Below are 23,787 nucleotides of genomic sequence, written 5' to 3'. Positions count from 1 at the left end.
ATTTAATGGGACCTAGAGCTATAGTGATCCGCATACGGTGAGGCACCTCATTTGTTCATTTTCCCAGCTTTTGGGCCTTGAGAAGAAGCACTAACTAAAATATCACTCCAATTTATCCCGCCCACCAACTATTACTCAATTAATTAACATCAAATCTGCTAATTCTTTGTGAAGTGAAAGACTGTTATGCATTACCTAAAATTTGGGCAAAGTAGTCTTAAAAAAATTTGATCTCTATGTTAATTATGTGACAATTACGTTAGATGTCGTTATGATATCACTTAATCTTACCTCAAGATTTTTATAGTTTTCGAGTGATTTGAGGAACAAGAGTTTTGACATTTATTAGATTTGATTAAATTTTTCACTTGATCCGCAACTTCTCAGTTACAAGTCAATATTGCTGAGGCATGACAATCTAATCAACATGCCTACAAGCAATGTCTAGTAGTGCTATCAATCATTTGGCCTATTTGGAGGCTAACAAAATTTAGGGCTAAACTATTAGAACAAAACTGGGTTCGCAACAAGTTTGGATGGTTAATTAACAAGGTTGGAGAAGGATTTAACGGAGAATTCAATCAATCCCTAATGATGATTAGGGACTGTATCTTACTGTCAAGCAGGCTCGAAGTTCAAAAATCGGTGCCTAATTTCTTGTGTACAATTATCCGCAAAATCAGCTGACCCTTTACAAACTTTTCAACGTTTTCTTTCTCTTGTCACTTTATAGCCAGCTTTTTGAAACCCTTCTCCAATCCTCCTCTCTTTTTATAGATCCAGCTCATACTTTTATAAGAGCTCAAAAGGACGTAGCAGTGAGATTGTAGACAGCCAATTTGCAAGAGATGGGTCGTAACAATGATTCTGGGAATTTTCTACAAGTCGTGGCTAACAACTTTGATGTTCTTGCTTTGTATGTCCCCCTTAATTAGCCCCCTCTCTAAATTCTACAACTATATAAATGTATGATTGTTCTTGTTTAATTAATCTGGTCCTTAAACATATCTAAGTTGGATTCTTTGTCTCTGATTTGCAGGCCTCTAGTCACACTAGTTTATCCCCTGTAAGTATAGTGTCATGATTCTGTGCCTTTCTTCCTGAACGGTCAACACTGCTAATACGGTTTTTCTAGTATGCTATATGGAGTATTCTACATACTCCATATATATTTTTTCCGTTAGATCCTTAGTTAAGAATCAATGATAAACAAAATATTTGTATATATAGGATACACCGGAGCGTAATAGAAGTTTCGCTAGCAATCACCTATGGTTTCATGATATTTGTTGTGTTTTTTTGCTAGATATGCTTCAATTAGGGCAATAGAAACCAAGTCTCGTACCGATGATCAACAATGGCTTACCTATTGGGTTCTGTATTCTCTGATGACAATCTTCGAGCTCACATTCGCCAAAATCCTTGAATGGTACTGTTTTTTCTTGTTAGATTTCAGATAAAATGTTGTTCATAACTAATTCCGGTCTTAATTCTCAATATCTAATGAAGTATCTAGTTAGAAACTGGCAAATTATAACCCTAATTATCGTATAATGTCCTTACTATTGATCAGCTTTCCGGTATGGACCTATGCCAAGTTGATATTCACATGTTGGTTGGTGCTGCCACAATTCAACGGAGCTGCACATGTTTATCGACGCTTCATCAGACCATACTATATGAACCCACAAGTTGCTCATCAAATGTGGTATTTCCCAAGAAAGAAGGGCGGTAGCCTCTTCAGCAAGCCGGATGACGTTTTAACCGCCGCCGAAAAATACATGGAAGAGCACGGGACAGAAGCATTTGAAAGGCTCATAAGCAAGGTACATTGATATGCCTATCTAATTTGTGTGATATGTGAAAGTCCCACGTCGAAACTTGAGAAACTAAAATACAGATAAAATACAACATATTGTAGAAACTGAAGAAGCTAAGAAACTAAAATACAGATAAAATGAAACATATTGTAGAACCATCAACAAAACGCCAAATATTTTGGCCGAGAAGGAACGGTTTGAGTTGGCTTTCCCATATCAGATAGTTGGTGTCAATGAGTTTCAAGGAAACAAGATGAGATATGTTTGGAATGGAAAGAGTAGGAAGCGTGGAGGAGGTTGCCATAAGGGAGAGAAACACAGAGAATGAGGATCGGACGAGGCTTTAGAAAGTTGATAACATGTAGAAACTGATTTTCTTTAATATTCACAAGACCAACATACAAGACATAGCTACAAATGGGTAGCTAATAATATACGGTTATAGCTTAAAGGTGATAAACATAAACATCAACATAAATATAGAGCTACAACATAATTGACAATTGACTATTATTCTAAAATTAATGTCCATAACTATTGTAACAGAAATGGTGTAACTATTGTAACTCTCTAACACATAAAATAGTTCCACTACTAATTGTATTTGTAGCGGTCTTTTATATATATAAAACCTTCAACTCACTGATAATATGTGAATGTGATTAAGTTGGGAACAATATAAGTGTTAATTGGTAGTGATCATCTTTCCATCTTCATGTTGCAAGTATACGAAGTAATATTATTTCTGATTTGCAGGCTGATAGAGAAAGGAGCAACAGGAAGAGCAACAACTACATGATCTTTGATGACGATTATATGTACTAATTAAATCGCAGTTCCTGTCTTAATTAATTCTGTTAACGGTACTTAGCTGATCTTTTCATTTTGTATGCTACGTCTCTTAAATCATGAAATGGTGTGTGTCGATTTGGTTTTGAGTATTTTTGGCTGCAAGTGCATTGTGCTGCTATAAAGCTGCAAGCCAACACATACATCTAACAATGCCATACTAATTACTTAAAACCACATAAACAAGAACGAAACTAATGATTTTCTTGAATTATTTACTGAATATATATGCATGACAAGTTTCATCACAGTCACGAAACGAAAAAACATCTGTCGCTAAACCCTAAATCCAATATATAGTCAATAACTGAGCCGATACCTTCACATCGGATTCCAGCAAAAGTTATTACATCGTCCAAATGGTAGAACTCGTTTAGAAGTGTTTTTAAAATGACTGAAATTGTTTTTGATAAAAATGTTTTGGAAACGAATATTCTTTAATAAAAATCCAAGTGATTTTGCAACTCAAAATCAATTTCATCAAAAGCGTTTTTAGTAATTTTAAAAGTACTTCAAAACAAGCTCTTTATATTGTGGATTTAAATAAAAAAAAAAAAAAAAAAAGGAAAAGCATATTTGGAGACCGCTCTTTCTTCTTGTTCTTTATTTTGGGATCGAAACATTGGTGGACATATCTTTTTCTTATCAAAGCATTAGGCGACATAACTCTATAAAGAATCAATTCAATGGTGCTTTTTTATCATCTAAAAAGACCACCAAAGTGGCAATCCAAAGCGAGCTTATGCTTTATAACTAGGCTAAAAATTAATTAAATAAACAAGACTGGTTTTCTTTAATACATACAATATTTGTATTTCTACTAATTTAATTTTCAGATTCATCCAAACAATATTGTACTCTAAAACCAATCTTTGATTGCAAAAGTAATATCTAAGCTCATTTGTATAAGAAAAACACATTCGTCATACCGAATATAACAACATGCACATCTACATACAGATATCGTGATGCAAAATATTTACTACACTAAATCCATGTAAATTATATAAAAAAAAATTCAAACTTTAATACAAAGAAAAAACCACATTATTCTAATTAATTTGACTAATCTCAAATCTTTGTTATTTAATTTTGTCACCAAATACCAATAACACAAGCATTTGGTCAAAAAATAAGACATGGTTTCTATTTGGGTCAACAGAATAAGACATGCTTTTTTCTTGGTCAACAAAATACGACAAGCTTTTTTCTTGGTCAACAAATAAGACAGTGCTTATTGGCGCAAATAAGGACAAAAGCAAACCATCCGGGTCCCGCGAGATTTTCAGTTGGTGACGTGGCATGAAGCAGGAGCGACAAAACCAACTGTTCGACTTCAAAAGAACGAAAGAAAGAAAGGAAAAGGAAAAGAAAAGGAAAAGAATGAGAGAGGCGCGCACGTTAGCTAACAAACAACCACAATCCCCGAAGCTCTGCCAAATTCCACATTGACGACGACGACGACGACGACCTCTCCGACGTCGCAGAGCGCTCGTTTACTTCTCCTCCCATTTTCCTGCAAATTTTTCCAATTTTTTAATCTTCTTTTTTCTTTTTTGGAAGTGAGCGACGTCGGATTTTGGAAAATGGCTGGCAAATTTCTTCATCTTTCTCGCAATGTAGGTAAAATCACTCTTCGTTTGCCCTAATCTGCGCTCTCTTTTGGTTTGATATGTGTGTTTTGGTGTCGAAAAATACAAAAATCTGAAGTTTTCCGAGGAATTCGACCGTCTATGTGAATTTTAGGGTTTCCCTGATTTCCAAGGAACTGGTTTGAGCTGTTTCGGAGCTGAAAGTTGATCAGTGGAGCCTCTTTTGGTTGAAAGTTAGGGTTTGGTTTTGCGGAATTGCGAAATTCTGAGGGGAGGGGTTTGAGTTTCTTGAGCTGCAAGGTTTTGTTGTTGAGAGCCGAGGTTTATTTGTGGGTGTAATGGGTTAGAGGTGGAGCAAATCAATTTCCTTTTTGTTGTTTTAATGGGGAGAAGTTGGGAATTGGGTTATGGTATTAGGTGGTGGTGGTGTTCAAATGGGTATTGGGTCTTGGACTTGTGGGCAAAACCTGATATTGCAACTTGAATGGCTAGTCCTCAGAGAAGCGGTCCGGTCGAGAGGGATATCGACCAGGTTTGTTCCTTTTCATCAGTTATTGCCCATGGAATTAACACTCAGAGTGAGCCATGACAAATATTTTTGTTCAAATGATGCATTGAGCTTAAGTCATATCAGCTCATGTTTCCATTTTTCTTCTTTCCATTCTGTTTACAGGCCATCACAGCACTTAAGAAAGGTGCAACTTTGTTAAAATATGGACGCAGAGGGAAGCCGAAATTCTGCCCATTCCGGCTTTCTAATGTAAGTTGGCTCGACATATAGCCTTGTTTGGTTTCGGCTCTTTTGGCTCAGATAATTCTGGTTTCGTTTCAGGACGAGGCTCTTTTGATATGGTACTCTGGCAAAGAAGAAAAACACCTTAAACTTTGTCATGTTTCGACAATTATTCCTGGCCAGCGTACTGTGAGTTTCAGCTCCCATTCTGTTTTCGGATAAAATCTCCACCAAAGCTTGACTGTAAAATCTCACCGTGAAAATTTTCTTGACCGCTTATGGCTGCTCTCGAAAGAAGCTTACATGGAAGATTTGTTCTTTGGTGGCTTCACCAATTACCTTCCAAAGATATTTATAAACATCACTGCGGCTTTTCTTTGCAGGCAATATTTCAGCGGTATCCACGGCCTGAAAAGGAGTATCAGTCATTTTCGCTTCTATACAACGACAGGTCCTTGGACTTGGTGAGTAAATTTGCTACATATATTCAAGGATCATTGATGCAACTGCAAGTATAAAAGCACCTGAGAAATTGTATTTTCTGGTATATCATGGTTTAATCAGTTACCACCCCCTGCTGGACAGATATGTAAAGACAAAGATGAAGCTGAAGTTTGGTTTGTTGGTCTTAAGGCAATAATCACTCGAGGTAATTACCGGAACTGGAGAAGCGAACCAAGATCGGAGGGCACATCAATAGATAGCCCCCATGCTCGGACTCGACGACGTTCTCCAACAGTGACACCATTCAGCATTGGGGTGATTTATCTTTTGTTATTTCTTTTATAAGGAAACAAAGAATGTACCTCTCTTGATGTATCAGGTATTTACGTTTTATTTCTTGGTGTTTTTACCAAATACAACAGGATCCAAGAGATACTGAGGGAGTTTCTTTGGAGAATATCCCACAGAGTAGATTAGGACGAGCATTCGCTGACATAATATCTTATACTGCCACTGCCACCCCCAAGAATGCCATACAAGCCGAATCAGTCTCAAATGCATCGTTATCACCTGTATCTGTGGATAACTCCAATGGTCGAAATTCTGCATCTGAAGCATTTCGGGTTAGTTTATCTAGTGCTGTAAGCTCATCTAGTCAAGGTTCTTGTCAAGATGATTTTGATGCTTTAGGAGATGTTTTTATTTGGGGCGAAGGTATTGGTGGTGGAGTACTGGGAGGCGGTGTGGATAGAGTAGGGAGCTCATATGGTTCCAGGACGGATGCTTTTCTGCCTAAGGTATTGGAATCAACAGTGGTCGTAGATGTTCACGGAATTGCTTGTGGTGCCAGACATGCTGTTCTGGTCACCAAGCAAGGGGAAATCTTCAGCTGGGGAGAGGAGTCAGGAGGCAGGCTTGGTCACGGTGTCGATACAGATGTTTCCCACCCAAAGCTCATTGAGACTCTTAGTGGGATGAATGTTGAATTAGTGGCATGTGGGGAATATCACACTTGTGCTGTTACACTTTCTGGAGATCTCTATACATGGGGTGATGGTACTCATCATTTTGGCCTGCTTGGGCATGGAAGTGAAGTTAGTCACTGGATTCCCAAAAAGGTATGTGGTCACTTGGAAGGTATCCACATATCCTATATCGCTTGTGGACCGTGGCATACAGCTGCTGTGACATCAGGTGGCCAGTTATTTACCTTTGGGGATGGAACTTTTGGTGCCTTAGGGCATGGGGATCATAGTAGCACAAGTACGCCACGGGAGGTGGAAACTTTGAGAGGGCTAAGAACAACAAGGATTGCTTGTGGTATTTGGCACACTGCTGCAGTTGTTGAAGTAGTGAATGAATCGTCTAGCCCCGAGACTACTAGTAACTCTTCATATGGGAAGCTTTACACTTGGGGTGATGGTGATAAAGGCCGACTTGGACATGGTGATGAACAATCTAAGCTAGTTCCTGAACGCGTAGCTGCATTGGTTGATAAAAATATGTGTCAAGTAGCCTGTGGCCATAATCTCACAGTTGGCCTTACAACCTTAGGACAGGTATATACAATGGGAAGTGCTGCTTATGGACAGCTTGGCAATCCTTCAGCTGACGGGAAAGTTCCCACTCTGGTCGAGGGTGAAATTGCAGATAGTTTTGTAGAAGAAATTGCATGCGGTTCTTATCATGTTGCAGTTTTGACTTCCAAGACTGAGGTTTATACTTGGGGAAGGGGTTCGAATGGGCAACTAGGCCACGGAGACAATGATCATAGATATACGCCTACCCCTGTTGATTGTATGAAGGATAAGCAAGTAAAGAGTGTAGCATGTGGTCCAAACCTAACGGCGGTCATTTGTCTTCATAAATGGGTATCAAGTGCTGACCATTCTGTTTGCTCTGATTGTCACAATCCCTTTGGTTTCAGAAGAAAACGTCACAATTGTTACAACTGTGGGCTAGTCTTCTGCAAAGCATGCAGCAGTAAGAAATCTCTGAAAGCTGCCTTGGCTCCAAATACAAACAAGCCATATCGGGTGTGCGACGAGTGTTATAGTAAACTGAAGAAGGCTGCAGAAGCCAGTTCTGCTTTGCGAAGTCCAATAAGAAGTGGAAATATGCGTCCTAAATCCAATGAGGTGACAGATAAAGAAAATCTGATCCCTATGTTACGGGCAACACTCTCCAGACTCTCTTCTTTCGGCACAAACAACCATGGCGAAAGCAAGCAGCTTAAGCAAGAAAGAAAACCAGAAGTGCGTGATAATCGTGTCTTCCCAGTGTTGAATGGACAGTTGCAGTTAGGGGGTTTTAATTTGACAAGAGCATCAACTCCTCCCACTGCAGATTCGGAAAAAGTTGTTTCGCCTTCTATTCCTGCCTCTAAAAAGGCTTCTCGGTATACATCTCCTGTTTCAGGAAAGTCAAGTCCACGCCGGTCTTCTGAAGAAATCATTCTTGAGGATTCAAAGCTTATAAATGGAAGTTTAAGCCAAGAAATCGTACAATTAAGGACACAGGTAGGCCTTTTTATACTGCTTTAATGTCTACAATCTAATAGTTAATGACATCCGTGCATATAACTAAATCTTTTGGTGGGTTCTGGGATCCAAATCTTTGACATTCTGTATAGCTGCTGAAGAGAGAGGAACTAGCCTAGCTTATGAACTGATGTGTATACATTAAAGTGATGTGTATACATTAAGCTGAAATTGTTCCAAAAACTATGTAGGTAGAAGGCCTTACTCTCAAATCCCAGCATCTTGAAGCTGAACTTCAACGCACATCAAAGAAATTGAAGGAGGTCTCTGCAATAGCCACAGATGAAACTGAAAAACGCAAATCTGCAAAAGAAGTTATTAAGTCTCTAACTGCTCAGGTTGCAACTGTTCTGTGTTCGATGTTCTGTTTTTTCTTATGTTTTCTGATTCTTTGGCGTTGCAACTTATCCTATCCTCCGTAATTTTCTAATGTTACACTGATTTTACTTGTCGAACAGTTGAAGGAGATGTCCGAAAGAATGCCTGAAGGGCAGATGAGTCATTGCAATACAGGTTCTATTTCGCATGCAATCAGCTTTGGGAACCAGTTATCCAAAGAGCCCTCTCTGTCAAACATAAATACTTCGCAAACTTTGTCCAATGGCAATTCAATGGATCGAATCCTAACTAATGGGACTAAATCACCAACTGGAAAGTCCGAGCGGGTGCTACAAGACGAACCTGGTGTATATATAACTCTAAGCTCCTTGCCAGACGGCAGTAATGAACTCAGGCGTGTTCGCTTCAGGTACCTCTCTCCTCCTCCCCCTTTATTTTCAGAGTCCGATAAATACAACCAAGTAAATATCTAAGGCCATGGCTTAGGCTGCAGAAGATTCACTCTGTTTCTTTTTCGGCCTGCCACGTTGTGCCGTCATTGCGTTTGAATCCATTACCTAGAGGAATCTCCATCAGCTTTCTCACATTATCCTACCATTTCTCAATCGAAAACTATTACAATCGACTTTATAATATCACAGTGCGGATTGATGAAATGTATTTGATGCCCTCTACCTTGTTTGCTGAAATTTAAATTGTTGTTCGACAGTCGGAGACATTTCACTGAAGAAGCAGCAGAGAGATGGTGGGCTGAAAATGGGGCAAAGTTATGTGAGCGGCACAATATAAAAGGTGCAGAGTAATATGCTGTCAGCTCTCCTGTGCAAACCTCATACGCGTACACCCAATGATCCTCTTCCCCACCAGAACGTGTAAATTATTGAACCCGTAAATCATTCCGCCGAGATAGAGCGAAGGATATGGAGTCGGAATTAGTAGGTAGACTGATATATTAGGATGTTAAAATCGAAAAGATGAGAAAGACATTTGAGAATTCTAGATATTCTGCAGTTAATGCTGTTTTTTTCCCTTAAATTTGTGCCAAAATACTAGATTTGTACCAAAATATCAATCTCTAACCTTATCTTTTGTACATCAAGTTGAACACAGTTCTTCAACCTTAACTATCCATCTCAATTGAGCTCAGTCCAGCTTCCTTTATAAGGTTGTCTTCTATTCGAACTGGCCGAAATTTCACTTCTCCCGCCATATTTTCATCTTCTATTTCCTGCATTCTTGTCATATGATCCTGCAACCTTCCGGCAATCGCGTAAGTACCTGATAATAGCATTGAATTGGTGGGATGATCATCATTTAGTTCCACCAGCACTTTCTGGACAGATTCTCCAAGAGAAACATACCCATAAACCCTGCAAGCCGAAAGCAGTGCACGCCATGCTGTAACGTCAGTCTTAATGGGCAAGCCTTCAATTAGTTTATGTGCTTCCTCCAACAACCCTGCACGACCCAAAAGATCGACCATACAACCATAGTGTTCCACCTTCGGCACAAAGCCATACTTGCAAACCATCGTCTCGAAACATCTAACTCCCTCTGCCACCAGCCCTCCATGGCTGCAAGCACTTAAAACTGCCAAGAAAGTGACCTCATTAGGTTGACAGCCCTCTTCTTCCATCCTATCAAATAGCCTTATGGCATTACCCGCCTGCCCATGAACACCACAACCCGAAATCATGGCAGTCCATGATTTCACATCTTTGCTTTCCATGCTCTCAAAGATGTCAAGTGCCTTGTCCAAAAACCCACATTTAGCATGCATATCAACCAGAGCTGTTCCGAGAACCGCATCCAATACCAAGTTCTCGTGTTCCACATAATCCTTAATGCAACTCCCTACACTTACAGACCCAGAAGCAGCACAAACCGAAAGCAACCCGGCCAATGTAGATGAATTCGGTTTCATTCCTTCGAGTTTCATCAGCCGTAACAAGGCTACTGCTTCTTCTACCATGCCACATCTTGCATACTTATCAACCAAACAATTCCATAACACGACATCCTTCACAGAAACTCCATTGAAAATCCGACGTCCTAAATTGATTTCCCCTTTCTTCGCGTACGCATCAATCAAAGCAGTAAGAACATGTAAATCCGAACAGAAGCCAATCTTGATGCAATAGCCATGAATACACTCTTCTCCAAGGTGACTCTCTAAACCACCAATGGCAGACAAAAGGTTCAAAACGGTGGTCACACTAGTTTCAAAACCGATACTGCACATTTGCTTGAACAAATCCACAACCACATGAGGCTTAGACGCATGAAGATACCCACCCATCAAAGTATTCAACGAAACCAAATCATTTCTTTGAGGAAATTCGTCAAACACCTTCCGGGCATCTTCAATCTTCCCAGAAACACAATAAAATTGCAAAAGTGTATTCTTTACATTGACAAACGGTACAAACCCAGACCTCAAAACAACCCCATGAATCCCTCGGCCGGTCCCAATGGCCGATTCACGAGCGCAGGCTTTGATTGTCGCGACGAAAGAGAACTGGTCCAGCGTGATATTCTGAGCTCTCAGGTTATTAAAGATATGAAAAGCATGCTTTGGATCATCGCTGATGGAGTAGGCTCTGAGCATGGTATTAAACATGAAGAGATTTGGGTTTTGTATTCGGTTGAAAATGGCGGTGGCGTATTGGATGTCTTGGATGGAAGAGGCAAGAAGCTTGCTGGAGAGAAAAGGAAGGCGGTCGAGACCAGTCTTGACCATGGACCCATGGAATTGTGAGATTTCTGAGACTGTTTTGCAGGATTGTAAAAGAGAAATGAGGCTGAGATCTTGGGAGAAGACGGAGTTGTGTGTGGGCGAAAGTGTGAGTCTTTGCCCCAGACGTGACGACTTGGCTATCAATGTCATCAGCCATGCGGCGCTGGCACGGCGGCGGCAGCGTTTGAATTGTTTGGAGCTCACGCCAAAAATTCAGGCACTCAAATACCAAAGCTCCAAAAAATAAATACCAAAGCTTCAAAGCCATATAATAGTAGTGTCAGTTTTTGCATTCCATTCAATAAGGTTCAAAAAGGTTCATGCTACTGGAATACCAAGTGGCACTATCTAGTGACTACTAATGTTCTAAAAGACGCTAGATGTTAGTCAGGCGGCGAGCTGGGACCTAGCGCTTAGATGGCTAGGCAAGCGCTCAGGTGGATTTAACTAAATCTACTATATTTTGCATAAATAATTCTAGGTTGTTATGGTAGTCAATTAATTCTAGACTTTTGTCCGTGGAAATGTAGGCAATAGGATCTTGCATATTTCTAGGGTAGTGTTATCTGCACATCCATTTTTACTTCTCACATACCCCTCTCAATTTTCGATTTTCGAATCAAATAATTGAAGAAGATAAATGATCTAAAGTCACTTCTCTTCCCTACAAGTGATGTGAAAATGACCTATAGACGGGTAAACCGTGGGGAGAGGGATGCGGAAGCCTTTGTTGGTGGAAGAGTAAGCGGCTGTCTGCAAAACCATATTTAAGGTTCATACTATGATACTCCCAACTGAAAAATGAACTGAAAAACGCCATTAGGAAGTTGTAACTGCAACTTTGAAGGATATACATATATTCACTTGCACTAATTGCACTTTCAGTTGCCTAAAGGATGGTACCGTCATACATTGAGAAAACCCGATATCACAACTTGCAATAAGTGATACGGTAACTATGAATACATTCGGTGCTGATATCTCCCGTAGGCAGAAACAGAATATATGAAAGTAGCCCAAGACCAAACTACCTTTCCTTATACGGGGAAAGACTGCTGCTGCTCATTGGAGTCTTCTCCTCCTTGAAGGGTTGGGTCGATGCATCGGATAGACTTGGTAGCCTTGAAACAGAACCCTTCCCTTTCCTCGCATTCGGCCCTAACTCCTCTATCATGTATTTCCACCCATCAATCGGTCTCCTCCGGCTAAATATGTGAGTCTTGATAAAGCTAGCAATCTGCATGCCAATGTCATATAACCAGCCGTAAGCATCGAGACGGCAGAAAGAAATTGTTAGCAAGATTGTCGTGCATGTAATAAAACGAAGGGATTCAGAACTTTGTGTAGCAAGGCTTTGCAAAGTCTGGTTCACCAAAGCAATGTGAAACTTTGAGTTATTAATCCGATGGCTCTTCCAATTACTCATTTCAACAAGAAAGGGGCTATACTAAAACTACAAAACTGTACGAGCTGAACTTTTCTAGCATATGAAATATGTTCACACAAACAATGTAAAGTTCAGCGCTAATCCTACAAGTTGTACCGTTCATTTATATTATTAGTGTGAGTGAATATACACACCTGAAATTTATTGTATGCAATCCGACGCTCAAACTCTTGAAGAAGAATATCTTCTTCTCTCTGCGTCATCTCCCATATATTTCCCTCCTGAGCCTTAGATGTAGTTTCCCAACCATCAGGTTTGTTTTTGTAGTCAGAAGCACTCGGTGCTTTAGAGTTCTCCAAATCGTTGTTAGGGGAGTCAAAAATGCTGCAAGTATTAAAAAAGTAAACCAAAAATGTAAATTCGCAAGCAACCTCAAGAAACTTTGCTACTACGCTGAAACAAACAGAAAGTAAAGATTGAAGCTTTAATCCGGTAACTTCCGTGCAAAACCGAAGACTTTAATGCAAAACAATCAATTGGACTCGAAGCTCTAAAACATAACGAGTCAAAACTTTACATGTCCAAGTGCAACATCTGAACTCGGATACGTAACCCACATCAAATTGATAGCAGAAAGTTCACATTCCATAGTTCCTACCAACTGATGAAGCACAACAAAACCCGCCATACTTATCTAGAAAGCACTTCTACTAATAAGCAGTTTTATCGGAAGCGCTTTTATCATAATCACGTCGAAATTTCAAATAAAAAGCCCAGAGCTTCAATCAAAAGGACTTGAAATGCTTCCCTTTCAGTTCAAGGTGATTTTCTAACCCAGAAGCACTTTTACTTTTTCAGCCAAACTTGTCAATTAACGCTTTTTTTCTAAAAGCACTTAAAAACACAAAAACACATTACAAATGAGTTCACAAACAGATACATTCATGTACATGCAGAGGTAAACAGAGAGAAAGATTTAACATACTCAGAGCAACTATCGAGCAATCGCTCGATGTCGTCGCCACCGCCAATCGAATTCGAGTTGGCCAATTTAGCCTCCTCCTGCTTCTCAATCTCCTTCATCCAAAGCCCAGCGTGAATCTTCTGTTTCTTCAGCCGATAGTCCTTCTTCAAGCTCTCCAAGCTATAAAGCGACGACCCACTCTCACTCTGCTGATTCTGCTTCCTTTCCTCTTTGGGTTTCCGCCTCCCGTTCCAATTCTCGTTCATGTCCTCCACGAAGGCCATCGTCTCGGGGTCGGCGTCCGACGGAAGCACGATGCTCGACTCGGGAGACGAGAAATTGACGTCGGTCTCCCATGGAGCTCTGCTGTTGTTTCCCGAGAGGTCGGGTGGGATCCACGCCGTCTCCCACGCGTCGTTCCAGTCGTCGTCGCCGCCGCCTTTCTTTGAGTTGGAGGAGAAGGTTCGGAGATTGGCGGCTGAAATGAATTGGGTTTTGGCGATTGTGGACGAAAGTCGGCGGAGCTCGGTCTTTGTTGCTATGCGTTTAAGGCTTGCATGGTTTGTGGAATCGGTGGAGAGAACTGGAGAGAATCGCAGAAATGGAAGCATAAACCCCTTGTTCTGAGAGAGACGGGGACGCAGAGAGGAACAAGAGCATACGGGCCTAACCAAAAGCCCAAGTATTTCAATGGCTTTGAAATGATATATTGGGCCCTAATTTCGATATTGGGCCATAGAGAAAGCAAATAAAACTTTGTTTTTTTTTCTTTTTTTTTTTTTTTTAAGATGGGAGGAAATCGAACCCCGACTTATCCCAATCCTAACCTTTTCCCCCCTTTTTCTCACTATTTATGCAAACCTCAAAAGCATAATTCCCTTGTTTTAAGGTTGACAGGAACATGTAAGTGTAGCGGTTTTCTCAGTCTAATTTAAAATCAGAGAATCCTATTGTGGAGTGGGCGTGGCAATAAGTTTTGTTTAGGTTTATCTAATTAGATGTGTCATGCGAGTAATTCATGTTAATCGTGTACTTGTAAGGTCTTATATTCATGCGGGTTTCAATTCGTGTAATGTGTCATGTCTGAAATTGTTGTCCTTAATAATAAATGTAAAAAATGATAAAGTATTCAATTTGCAATATCAAAATTTAACAGGAAGTGTCAAAATGTTTTTTTTTTAGTACAACGATATATTTCACACTAAAGGAAATGAGTAGTTCGGCTAAGCCACACAATGGGTAACCTAATTTGGTAATAGACCATCTCCAACCGAAAGGTCCAGATGGTCGAAAATAGCCCAAAAACCGTCTCCAACCAAGGGCTAGGACAGAGAGCTCGTGGGCCCCACGGAATCTAAAAGGGCCAAAGGGTTGGCCAGAAAATCAGAGCAATCATGTCGGATATAACCGACAAGAATGCTAAAACAAAATTTTGAATCCAACGGCTAACTGATTAGCCATTGTATTCTTTTTTTTCTTTTTTTCTTTTTTTAATTCTTAAAATTTCTATTTTTTTTTTCTTCCTATAAATACCTAAACCATTCATTAAATTTAAGTTATAATTTTTTTGGTTTTTTGGGCCAGTTACCGTTGTAGTTTTTGAATTTAAGTTGTTGTAATTTTTAAATTTAAATAATAAATTATGTTTGGTCCTCAGTTGGAGACGGTTTTTTGTGACATGGCTAAAACGAGCCCTAGTGCCCTTCGGCTCTAGGTTGGAGACGGAAGCAAATATGACCATGTATTGTTCATTAAAATATTAATATCTTGGAGGATCATAGGGCTAAAACGAGCCCTCTGGCCACCCTCAGTTGGAGATGGCCTCAAATTCGCCATCTACAAGATTCGAACCTAAGATCTCTCACTTACAAGTGAAGAAAAATATCAACAAACCGTAGTATTTAATAGCTATTATTATTATTATTCATTCATTTAAATAAGTAATGGTGTTGGGGCCCCAGAAATTGTAAACCTTACGCAAATGGATAGGCCACAGCATACAAGCCCACCTGAGCTCCGAGTTTTGTATGTTATCTTGGTTATGAGTGTTGTGAGAATAAATAATTGTGAAATAAAGCAGTAAAGTGTTTGATAAACTTTTTTGTAAAAGTGCTTTTGGAAAAGAAAAAAAAAACAGTATTATAGTGTTTGGTAAACTTTTGTGTAAAACAGCTGTGATTTTGTGAAATGAGAAAAAATGGTATAATACTATTTTATTATTATGATATTTTATTTAATATTACTATTTTTAAGTGAGGATTTTGTGTGGTCGTGGGGCCCACACCCCATTTTCCTTCTCCGTGTGTCTTCATTTCCCTTTACACTCCCAAACTTTCTCGAAAACTCTCAGCTCTCTCTGCACTCTTTCCTCCACCGAGACAACCCCACACACAAACTTTCGATCTCAGACCATCTCACCACCGGATTATCATCATCTCCACCCCCATGAATTTAACCCCAAGTTTGGGTTATGGGAATTGTGTTTTGGGTGCTGAGGATAAGAAAATCTAAGAACTCAAATCCCTGAGCTTTCCGGCAAGAATCAGGAGTTGCATAATGAGCTTGCTATGAAGATCTGTTGTGTGAAATTGTGATCTTAGATCGAGCACTTGATGATTTTGATAGCTGGGTTTTGGATTTGTTTCTTTGGTCTGCGATGCGACGACAAGTTGAAATTTGAAAAATACTCCAATGGGATTTCGATTTCAAAATTTGAAATCCGGCAAAATAAGAATATCAACTATGAAGATCTGATATTCAACCCAGCAAGAAGGAGAAACGAATGAGGGTATTTTTGAGATTGTGAAAGTTTCATTAAATTCAACTGTTCACCCGACTCCTTGAAGAAAGAAAAAAGCTGGTTTTGAGAAGCAGCAAAATCTTTTTGCCACTTTTCAGCTTAAAATGATCTGTGACTTTGAAAATAAGCAGAGTAACCAAACACAAATTTTACTCCAACTTTTTTTCATCCCTGCTTTTAAAATAATTTAAGTAGCACCAAACCTTACCTAAAGCATGTTTAGACAAGCATACCAATGGAACATTATTGTACAAGGCAGTCACATTCAAGAGTCTTATCTCATATCTATAATTTTTAACATGAACTTGTTATTCCTACCCTAATAATAATAAATAAAATAAAAATATGAGCTCGTTTGAAAGTGCTTCTAAAATGATTGAAAGTATTCTTACAGAAAATATTTTTAGATTCTAAAAGCACTTGAATTCAAGAGTCTTATCTCATATCTATAATTTTTAACATGAAGTTGTTATTCCTACCCTAATAATAATAAATAAAATAAAAATATGAGCTCATTTGAAAGTGCTTCTAAAATGATTGAAAGTATTCTTACAGAAAATATTTTTAGATTCTAAAAGCATTTGAAATGTTTTTCTAGGATTTACCTTTTTTTTTTTACTAAGAATTGGTTCCAAAAATATTTTCATCAAAAGCGTTTTGAATTATTTTAAAAATACTTTCAAACGAGTCTTATATGTACTTATACGATTCAGTAATTGATCTAGTACATTGATAAATAAATTGTGCATTTTGCGCTTGTTTTGTGATCAGGATTAGATTGATATATTCACAATTTCAAGGCATGTTAAATAAAGAAATGAATAATTTCGTCTAATTTAAAGGTAGAAGATGAATGGTACACAAATAAGCTTATATATTTCAATTCAAACATAATTACCACGGGGTGGCGCCCATATTTCACATGGCACGTTCTGAGTTCGATTCCTGGCACTGGTGAGTCACACAATGGTGGCCAGAGGGAGAGTGAAATGGCACTGTAAATCTTCCCAACATAATGGTAGATTGTCTGGACAAAACTGCCAGCTGGTCCCCCTTGTAACGAAAAATATTCCAACATAATGATAGGCTTAGAAAGATAAGTTTCGTTCATGTCTAATTTCTTCTAATCTCCTCAAAATGAAAATTTATTCCCCTTATCTTCAACATATCTTGAGTTCTATGAGTAATTCACCGTAATTTAATTCTAGTCCGCAAACGAATGTAATGATTTTTCAAAGTACAAATAACGTGATTCATAATTAATATTGTTCGATGATTAGTTAGTTCATGGATGTAACTGTCAACCTAGACGGACTTTGCCTTCCTCCACCAATCGAAGCAATATGTGGAAACATCTCACCCATAAAATACGCATCTATATAGTCGCGAAGAAATTGTGGTGAGTGTCTATACGCGTTCCTTTCAAGTTCCAGATATTTAAAAAACTGGGAATTAACTGCAGAGAAATAGACAGGAGAGAACCAATGGCCATCAAACTGCAAGTTGGAAATAAGCTAGTAACTGCTGAGTTGCTTGTATTGCAAGGAATTGGAAACTGGTGGGGTTGGGAGAATATGATTTTGGAATTACATGTGTCCGAGGAAGCTTCCCGCGCCTCAAATAATTTTTCAAAATATTCCAAACAAATCATCTGACGTTATTAATTTATTCAAATAAAATCTTAGATATATATTTTTCATAATATGTGAAACGATACATCGCATGATTAATGTTCTTGATGTTGATAAAGATTTTTTCACCACACCACAAAAAAAAAGACTTTTATAGAATGAGTACACAACAAGATGACTTTTTATATAAATAATACAAATATATATACTAATTTCTCTTCATATGTCATTATATAATTAGCACAAAACATCATCGTAACTGTTTGCATTTACCATGCAAATTGCTTTCCATACCTCATCAATGGGTATCGATTACCCACTTTCTTTTGCGTTGTGTGTTTAATTAACAAAGTCGTATACGCACTTTGTTCTCTCCACTTGTAATTTTGTGGAGATTTAAAATTTGGAATCTTCCCCTAAGGCAACCACTTTCGTTGTTGAGCTTCTTCCCCTTTTTCTTATTAATTGTTGGACAATTGCGATGATGGCATGCTTCAATTATAATCTCCATCTTTATCATACATTACACACGATAGTTCATACAACTTTTTCAAGACTAAAATGAGGCCTAAAATAGTAGAGTAGGAGTTTTTTGCAATAAAAATTTAGAAAATTATTTAAGGCTTGTTTGAGAAGTGCTTTTAAATAACTGAAAGCGTTTTTAGAGAAAATTAAAAAAAAATTCTTCAATGTGTGAAATGATTAATTTTGTATTTGAACTTTAACTAAGAGTATATGTGGAATCACAAATTTTGTATTTTTAGAGGATTGGTTATTGAGTTTTATGTGCTAATGGAATTCACGTGTCAACATCTAAATGTAAAAAACAAGTGAAAAATGGTAAATGGGAAGTAATTTTTCAATGTGCCCAGCGACTAGTATTCTTGTTCCTTAATTTTGAAGTGAAAACGACACGATCCTTGCAGTTGTTTTCTAGTCTACTTGACCGCCCATGTTTTTCACACTTAGCCAAATTCAAGTGTAATTGATTTGAATAAATCGTCTAAAAGAAAATGAAATAAAATCGCCTTCCTTCTTCTTCTTCTTGTTATACATCAACCTTAATTTACATAACAATGTATTGGTATATCTAAGTTATCCTCCACATTGAAAGAACAAGAATGCTAATGCATTGGTAACTTAGATATACCCACTGTTCTAAAAATTCCAGCTTACACGCTAAGCGGCTGGGTGTCGTCCCGATTAATGTTTAGACGTTTGAAAATTAAGAAATGGTGCCTAGACATGCTGAGACGCCTGCCGAACCCATCCAGACTCGCCTAGGCACCTGCCTAGGTCATGGCTCACTTAGTCATAAAATAAATAACTTTCATTTTGAATTTTATTTTTTTAATAAATTGTAAGAGACTTGTTTGCATACTTGAATGAACACCCATTATATTCTTGTTCCCCATGTTTTTATTATGTTCCAATACTTCACAATATACATGTCATTCTATTTTGTAGTTTATGATGAAAATATATAAATTTTAAGTATAATTAGACACTTATTTACACAAAATATAATAGATTTATTTAAATCCGCCTAATCCGCCAAGGCATTAAGTCCCAGCCCGACTAAAGCCTAGCGTCTTTTAAAACCTTAGATATACCAATGCATTAGTATAGTTAACTTATTAGATATGCCCATACATAATAAATAAATAAAACAACGAAAAAAAAATAGTAAAGAAATATGTGGACTTAGCATTAAACTAAAATAATAGAAAAGTTTGACGTTGTTTTAAAATTTGACAACAAAGAGAAGCATGTTAATTTATGTAGAATTTTTCCATCTTTGAAACCGAAAAAAACGCATATTTTTGTCAAAACAATAATTTAGTGTTTATAAGGGCTGTAAGAAGTGAAGGCTGTAAGAAATAAGGGCTGTTAGAATTGAAGGCCCCTAATTAAAACTATAATTTAAAATAAAAACCTAGAAATCGTTGAATAACTACTTTATTTTTAGTGTTTATGTCTATTTATTTAAAAACAAAATGGGGATAAAACGACAACTTGGTAAAATCATTGGTTAATCAAACTAATGTAAACCAACCACGCATTGAAGGTCACAGCTAAAAATCCGAACCAAGGAAGTTGCCAGGACCAGAGTCGTTTACGTAAATGTTGATATCGATATTTCGAACCCAGTTATTATTTTCGTGGTCCCCATGTCGAGCAGATATAGAATTCATGGCACCACTGTGTAATTTGTCCTTGTCGCCCCAAATGTGTCCATCCATGGTCCCCATGCATGATGCATGCCACTCCATCCCACAATATCTTCCCTCCCATCATCTCACATCACCTCACCCATCCCCATGACATGGTGCATATCTCGTACAAGTTCACGTATGCATGGCCATCGATGCCTGATAACCTTGTTACCAACGACGATGATGCTCATTATTCTATTTATCTTAATATATAAGTTTAACAAATAAAATTTTCTTACAATGATAGTTGATAAACACAAATTTCAACCTTTAATCTCATTTAACCGTAATAATTTAGTGGGACGAATGCGCTCCTCTACGGTCCCGCTGGGGTCCCATCAATTATATTTGTCGCCACTCGATTTGCTTTTACCTCCTCATACGGCCCCACAGCTCTGGTTTGCGTACGACTCGTCGCACTCTCATCGTCTTTCACCCCTACTCTCTATCCAATACGATATTTTTCTTTCCATTTTTTATTATCTTCGTATTTTTTACGGAACGGTGCGTCGTCGCACGCTCTAAGTCTAATCAAAAGTAGAAAGTGGATTTAATTTGAAAGTAGGATTTTATTCTCTTCTATTTTCATCTACTTCCTTTCTTTCCACTTACATATTATTTTTTATCTTAAGATCTTTATAAAAAAATTAATATAAAATATTAACGTAACTAAATCGTAACAGTTCAAATAAAAGGTGATAGAAGAAAAGAGATCAGGAGGGGAGAGAATCATCCTCCATTAATTTGATGTGTAGTGAAGCGAGAGAACAAGCAAGGCCAAATGGAACCAATATTTTAAAAGAAAACTAATGAAAATGGTTTGAAAATTTGAGTTTTAACGATAAGGACAAAATAAAAAGTAAAATGAATAGTATTATAATTGACTTTTTAATGAAAAAATGTGGTTTTTCGTTAAAATAAACAGTACCAGGAGTTTTTTTATTAAAGTTCTCATATTTTAACCATGAGCTGACGGTCCAATGATAAATGACGGATTATGAGATTTCTTTAAAGCTAAAAACTGAAAGTTTAACCATGAGCTGACGGTCCAACGATAAATGACGGATTATGAGATTTCTTTAAAGCTAAAAACTGAAAGTTTTAGATTCGAAATCTAGTGGAATCTGAACTTGTGGCTACGAAAAACCTGAAATGCTTATGTAAGTCTTTTCGACTTCAAGAAAAAGAGAATAATAACCATAACTTCCTAACAATTGTGTCCTTTTAATAATAATAATAATAATAATAAAATAAAAAAATAAAAAAAGAAGAAAGAAAAAGACACCAATGTTTTTAAGACGTCGCAACATTCAATTTATCTTTGATCGGTTACGTACAAATGTACCCTGTACACTCTACAAAAATCTTTTGAAGTGCGCAGTGCGCAGGGTATGGCTCACTTTAGCAGCTCCCGAGAACACACAGCGTCTTTTATCTTTTCTCACCAAAAACCTTTACCTTTATTAAGCAATAATGCGGACTTACTTTATTAATAAGCCAAGGGTACAAAATTAAGGAAATTTGTTTTCTTCATAGGTCAGATTTACCATTTCAGCTTGATATAGTCCTACCGTGTGAAAGTTCTAAATGCAAGGACAAAATGGGTACTTCAACAAATAAACACAATGACAAAGACTTGTGTCTAAATAATTTCATGAAATTTGGATTTCATTTCCTTCTACAAGTTAATCTCCTTCTAATAAGTGGCAGAGGACGCTTTTGATATTTTTACAAAAGAAAGAGGGACCAAAATGAAAATTAAAAATTCTCTCCATTTTCTCTATATTGTCCCTCTTTTAACTCATTTAAAACATCATTTTTTGCCTCCAAAGTCCCCTAACATATACTTCCTTTCCATTTTTACCCCTCGACCTGTCCACCCCATACCCTAATCAATGTACTACATGAACAGTTCAGATTGCATCAAGGTATAGTAGTTGGCAGCTTCGTCCTCTAGCTCCCACAACCCATCATCAAAAGTAAACCCATCCGGACCGTTGAATTTCAACCCGTTACCCGCCTCGTCATCGAACCCGTCAGCCTCCCTCTGCGGAATCCCGAGCTCGTCATCGGAAGCTTCTAGAAGACGTCTCATAACCCTCTCGCTCTCATCCTCCTTCAAAAAGCATGCATTAGAAGAAGTAGGAGTGGAAGAGCCAGAGGACGAGGCATAGCCTTCTAGAGCCGACTCAGCAGCTAGGGTTTCGGAGCTGGGGAATGTGTTGAGAGGCTCAGAGGAGATTTCTTGCTGAAGGGTTGTGATTAGAGAGGACAAGTCCTCCGAAGGTTCAACTTCTTCTTCGTCGAGGAGAGAGAGTATGTCGGTGTAGGGCTTCTGACGCTTGAGATCAACGGAATCCTCATCTAGGGTTAGTGTTTCGTCCCTTTGGCGTTTGGACGTAGCTTGACGAACACTGTCGTCCACGGGGGTTAGGGTTTCATCCCTCTGCTGTTTAGTCGGAGTCTGATCGGCGATAGCCATTTGTAAAAGAGAGGAAGTAGATAGGAAGAGAGAGGCGAAGAGATACGAAGTGGCTCAGAGGAAGAAAAGGGTTATGATGAGAGAGAACGGGGGATGTAAAGTCTTTATATAGAGTGAGGGAGAGATGGAGTAAAAGTAAAGGGCCGGTCAAAAGGGCTCGCAAAATAGGATTTGGATCCACTCCTGAGCTCAGCATCCTGAGCTTACTGAGCAAATCATATGAACCATTAAATTTTCATCCAACGATTACAAATAAGAAATTTTTTTTTAATTATAATAATTGTAGTTGTTGAATTTTGATCCAACGGTCTATGTTATTTGCCCAGTAAACTCCGGATGCTGAGCTCAGGAGAGGATACAAGTCCCCGCAAAATAAGCGAACATGCAGGCTGGGGAATATTTTAATCATTTTTTTGGTGTTGTGTTAGAGGGAAAAGATGCTTGGAAACCCATGAGTTAATTAAAAAAAATATTTTCCTAAAAGAATAGTATTTAATGGAAAAGGTGTTGTACAGAGGGGAGATGTAAATGCATCGGACCGTTTGATTGGCTTTTGGTGTTGTCGAGTAAAACGAGCGGTTGGTAATTGAGGAGGAAGATATCTCGAGGAGGGCCCCAAAAGAAAATGACAAAGGCAGTGAGGCGTGAATGAGAGAGAGAGAGAGAGAGAGAGAGAGAGAGAGAGTAATGGTAATGTCAGTGATGAGTCTCTCGTGTGATAAAGCAGGGCTGCAGATTCTTGCTCGAGGCTGGTAATACAAGTGCTACTGGTCCCGAATTTTAAGACAACTAGAAATTTAATTTATTTTAAACAAATTATATTAATTACATTAAATAGTAAACGACTGATTTAATATTCATAATAAATTAGTAATAATGTAATTCAAATTCGATTTCAGCAAGAATCGAATTTAAGAGTTTTTATTTACAATTAAAAAGAAATATTACTGAATTATAATATTAAATGGCAACAAAAAAAAAAGTAATTAAACAAAAGAATTGTTGCTTTACCGGTACTAAAATAATTTTGATTTTTAACAATAAAATAATAAATATGTTAAGTAAATGTGTCTCCTAGCATTATCGAGGGGATCTTAACATTTTAACCATTCATTATATATAGTGCATTTAATTTTAATTAAATGCTATTTATGTTTATTTTATATTTAAATTTTAAAATAATTTTTTACCATTAGATATACGATGAATGATTATGATGTCAAAATTCATAGAATTCCTATATTTTGATCCGA

At 37.9% G+C, this 23,787-nt stretch overlaps 5 protein-coding genes and 1 long non-coding RNA gene across 10 annotated transcripts; 2 read left to right on the top strand and 4 right to left on the bottom strand.

The window, feature by feature from the left end:
- Positions 1-761: 761 nt before the first annotated feature.
- Positions 762-2,761, top strand: HVA22C (HVA22 homolog C). Of its 2 annotated transcripts, XM_068476675.2 has the most exons (5): positions 762-916; positions 1,040-1,066; positions 1,307-1,429; positions 1,574-1,826; positions 2,577-2,761. In XM_068476675.2, exons 1-5 carry the CDS (start codon positions 849-851, stop codon positions 2,643-2,645), a joined length of 540 nt encoding a protein of 179 aa, XP_068332776.1. In that variant the 5' UTR covers positions 762-848; the 3' UTR covers positions 2,646-2,761. The 2 variants fall into 2 exon arrangements, with proteins under 2 accessions (XP_068332776.1, XP_088538625.1); XM_088682499.1 differs by lacking the exon at positions 1,040-1,066 and having other exon boundaries at positions 765-916.
- A 1,254-nt stretch (positions 2,762-4,015) lies between these two features.
- On the top strand, positions 4,016-9,410 carry LOC137737244 (PH, RCC1 and FYVE domains-containing protein 1). Of its 4 annotated transcripts, none has more exons than XM_088682496.1 (10): positions 4,016-4,292; positions 4,416-4,793; positions 4,935-5,021; positions 5,094-5,183; positions 5,378-5,458; positions 5,580-5,753; positions 5,861-7,957; positions 8,170-8,316; positions 8,437-8,726; positions 9,027-9,410. In XM_088682496.1, the coding sequence occupies exons 2-10, from the start codon at positions 4,746-4,748 to the stop codon at positions 9,118-9,120; spliced, it is 3,108 nt and encodes a 1,035-aa protein (XP_088538622.1). In that variant the 5' UTR covers positions 4,016-4,292; positions 4,416-4,745; the 3' UTR covers positions 9,121-9,410. The 4 variants fall into 4 exon arrangements, with proteins under 4 accessions (XP_088538622.1, XP_088538620.1, XP_088538623.1 ...); XM_088682494.1 differs by having other exon boundaries at positions 5,559-5,753; XM_088682497.1 differs by having other exon boundaries at positions 4,034-4,288.
- Positions 8,824-9,068, bottom strand: LOC148692027 (uncharacterized). The gene is made up of 2 exons (XR_015954763.1): positions 8,993-9,068; positions 8,824-8,917 (listed from the first exon to the last, which is right to left on the bottom strand). It is a non-coding gene; the product is annotated as an uncharacterized LOC148692027 (long non-coding RNA).
- On the bottom strand, positions 9,304-11,384 carry LOC137737245 (pentatricopeptide repeat-containing protein At1g26900, mitochondrial). Its single transcript, XM_068476674.2, has one exon. The coding sequence runs from the start codon at positions 11,202-11,204 to the stop codon at positions 9,438-9,440; it is 1,767 nt and encodes a 588-aa protein (XP_068332775.2). The 5' UTR covers positions 11,205-11,384; the 3' UTR covers positions 9,304-9,437.
- Positions 11,385-11,849: 465 nt separating this feature from the next.
- On the bottom strand, positions 11,850-14,060 carry LOC137738021 (protein GAMETE CELL DEFECTIVE 1, mitochondrial-like). The gene is made up of 3 exons (XM_068477623.2): positions 13,427-14,060; positions 12,636-12,825; positions 11,850-12,291 (listed from the first exon to the last, which is right to left on the bottom strand). The coding sequence occupies exons 1-3, from the start codon at positions 14,014-14,016 to the stop codon at positions 12,082-12,084; spliced, it is 990 nt and encodes a 329-aa protein (XP_068333724.2). The 5' UTR covers positions 14,017-14,060; the 3' UTR covers positions 11,850-12,081.
- Positions 14,061-21,688: 7,628 nt separating this feature from the next.
- LOC137736311 (uncharacterized) lies at positions 21,689-22,614 on the bottom strand. Its single transcript, XM_068475601.2, has one exon. The coding sequence runs from the start codon at positions 22,532-22,534 to the stop codon at positions 21,953-21,955; it is 582 nt and encodes a 193-aa protein (XP_068331702.1). The 5' UTR covers positions 22,535-22,614; the 3' UTR covers positions 21,689-21,952.
- Between the last annotated feature and the right edge of the window lie 1,173 nt (positions 22,615-23,787).

This window comes from Pyrus communis, chromosome 13 (assembly GCF_041283825.1).
Source record: "Pyrus communis isolate YQ-2024b chromosome 13, ASM4128382v1, whole genome shotgun sequence".
In the NCBI taxonomy this organism is placed as follows: domain Eukaryota; kingdom Viridiplantae; phylum Streptophyta; class Magnoliopsida; order Rosales; family Rosaceae; genus Pyrus; species Pyrus communis.
This window is presented reverse-complemented; position numbering and strand designations above follow the sequence as displayed.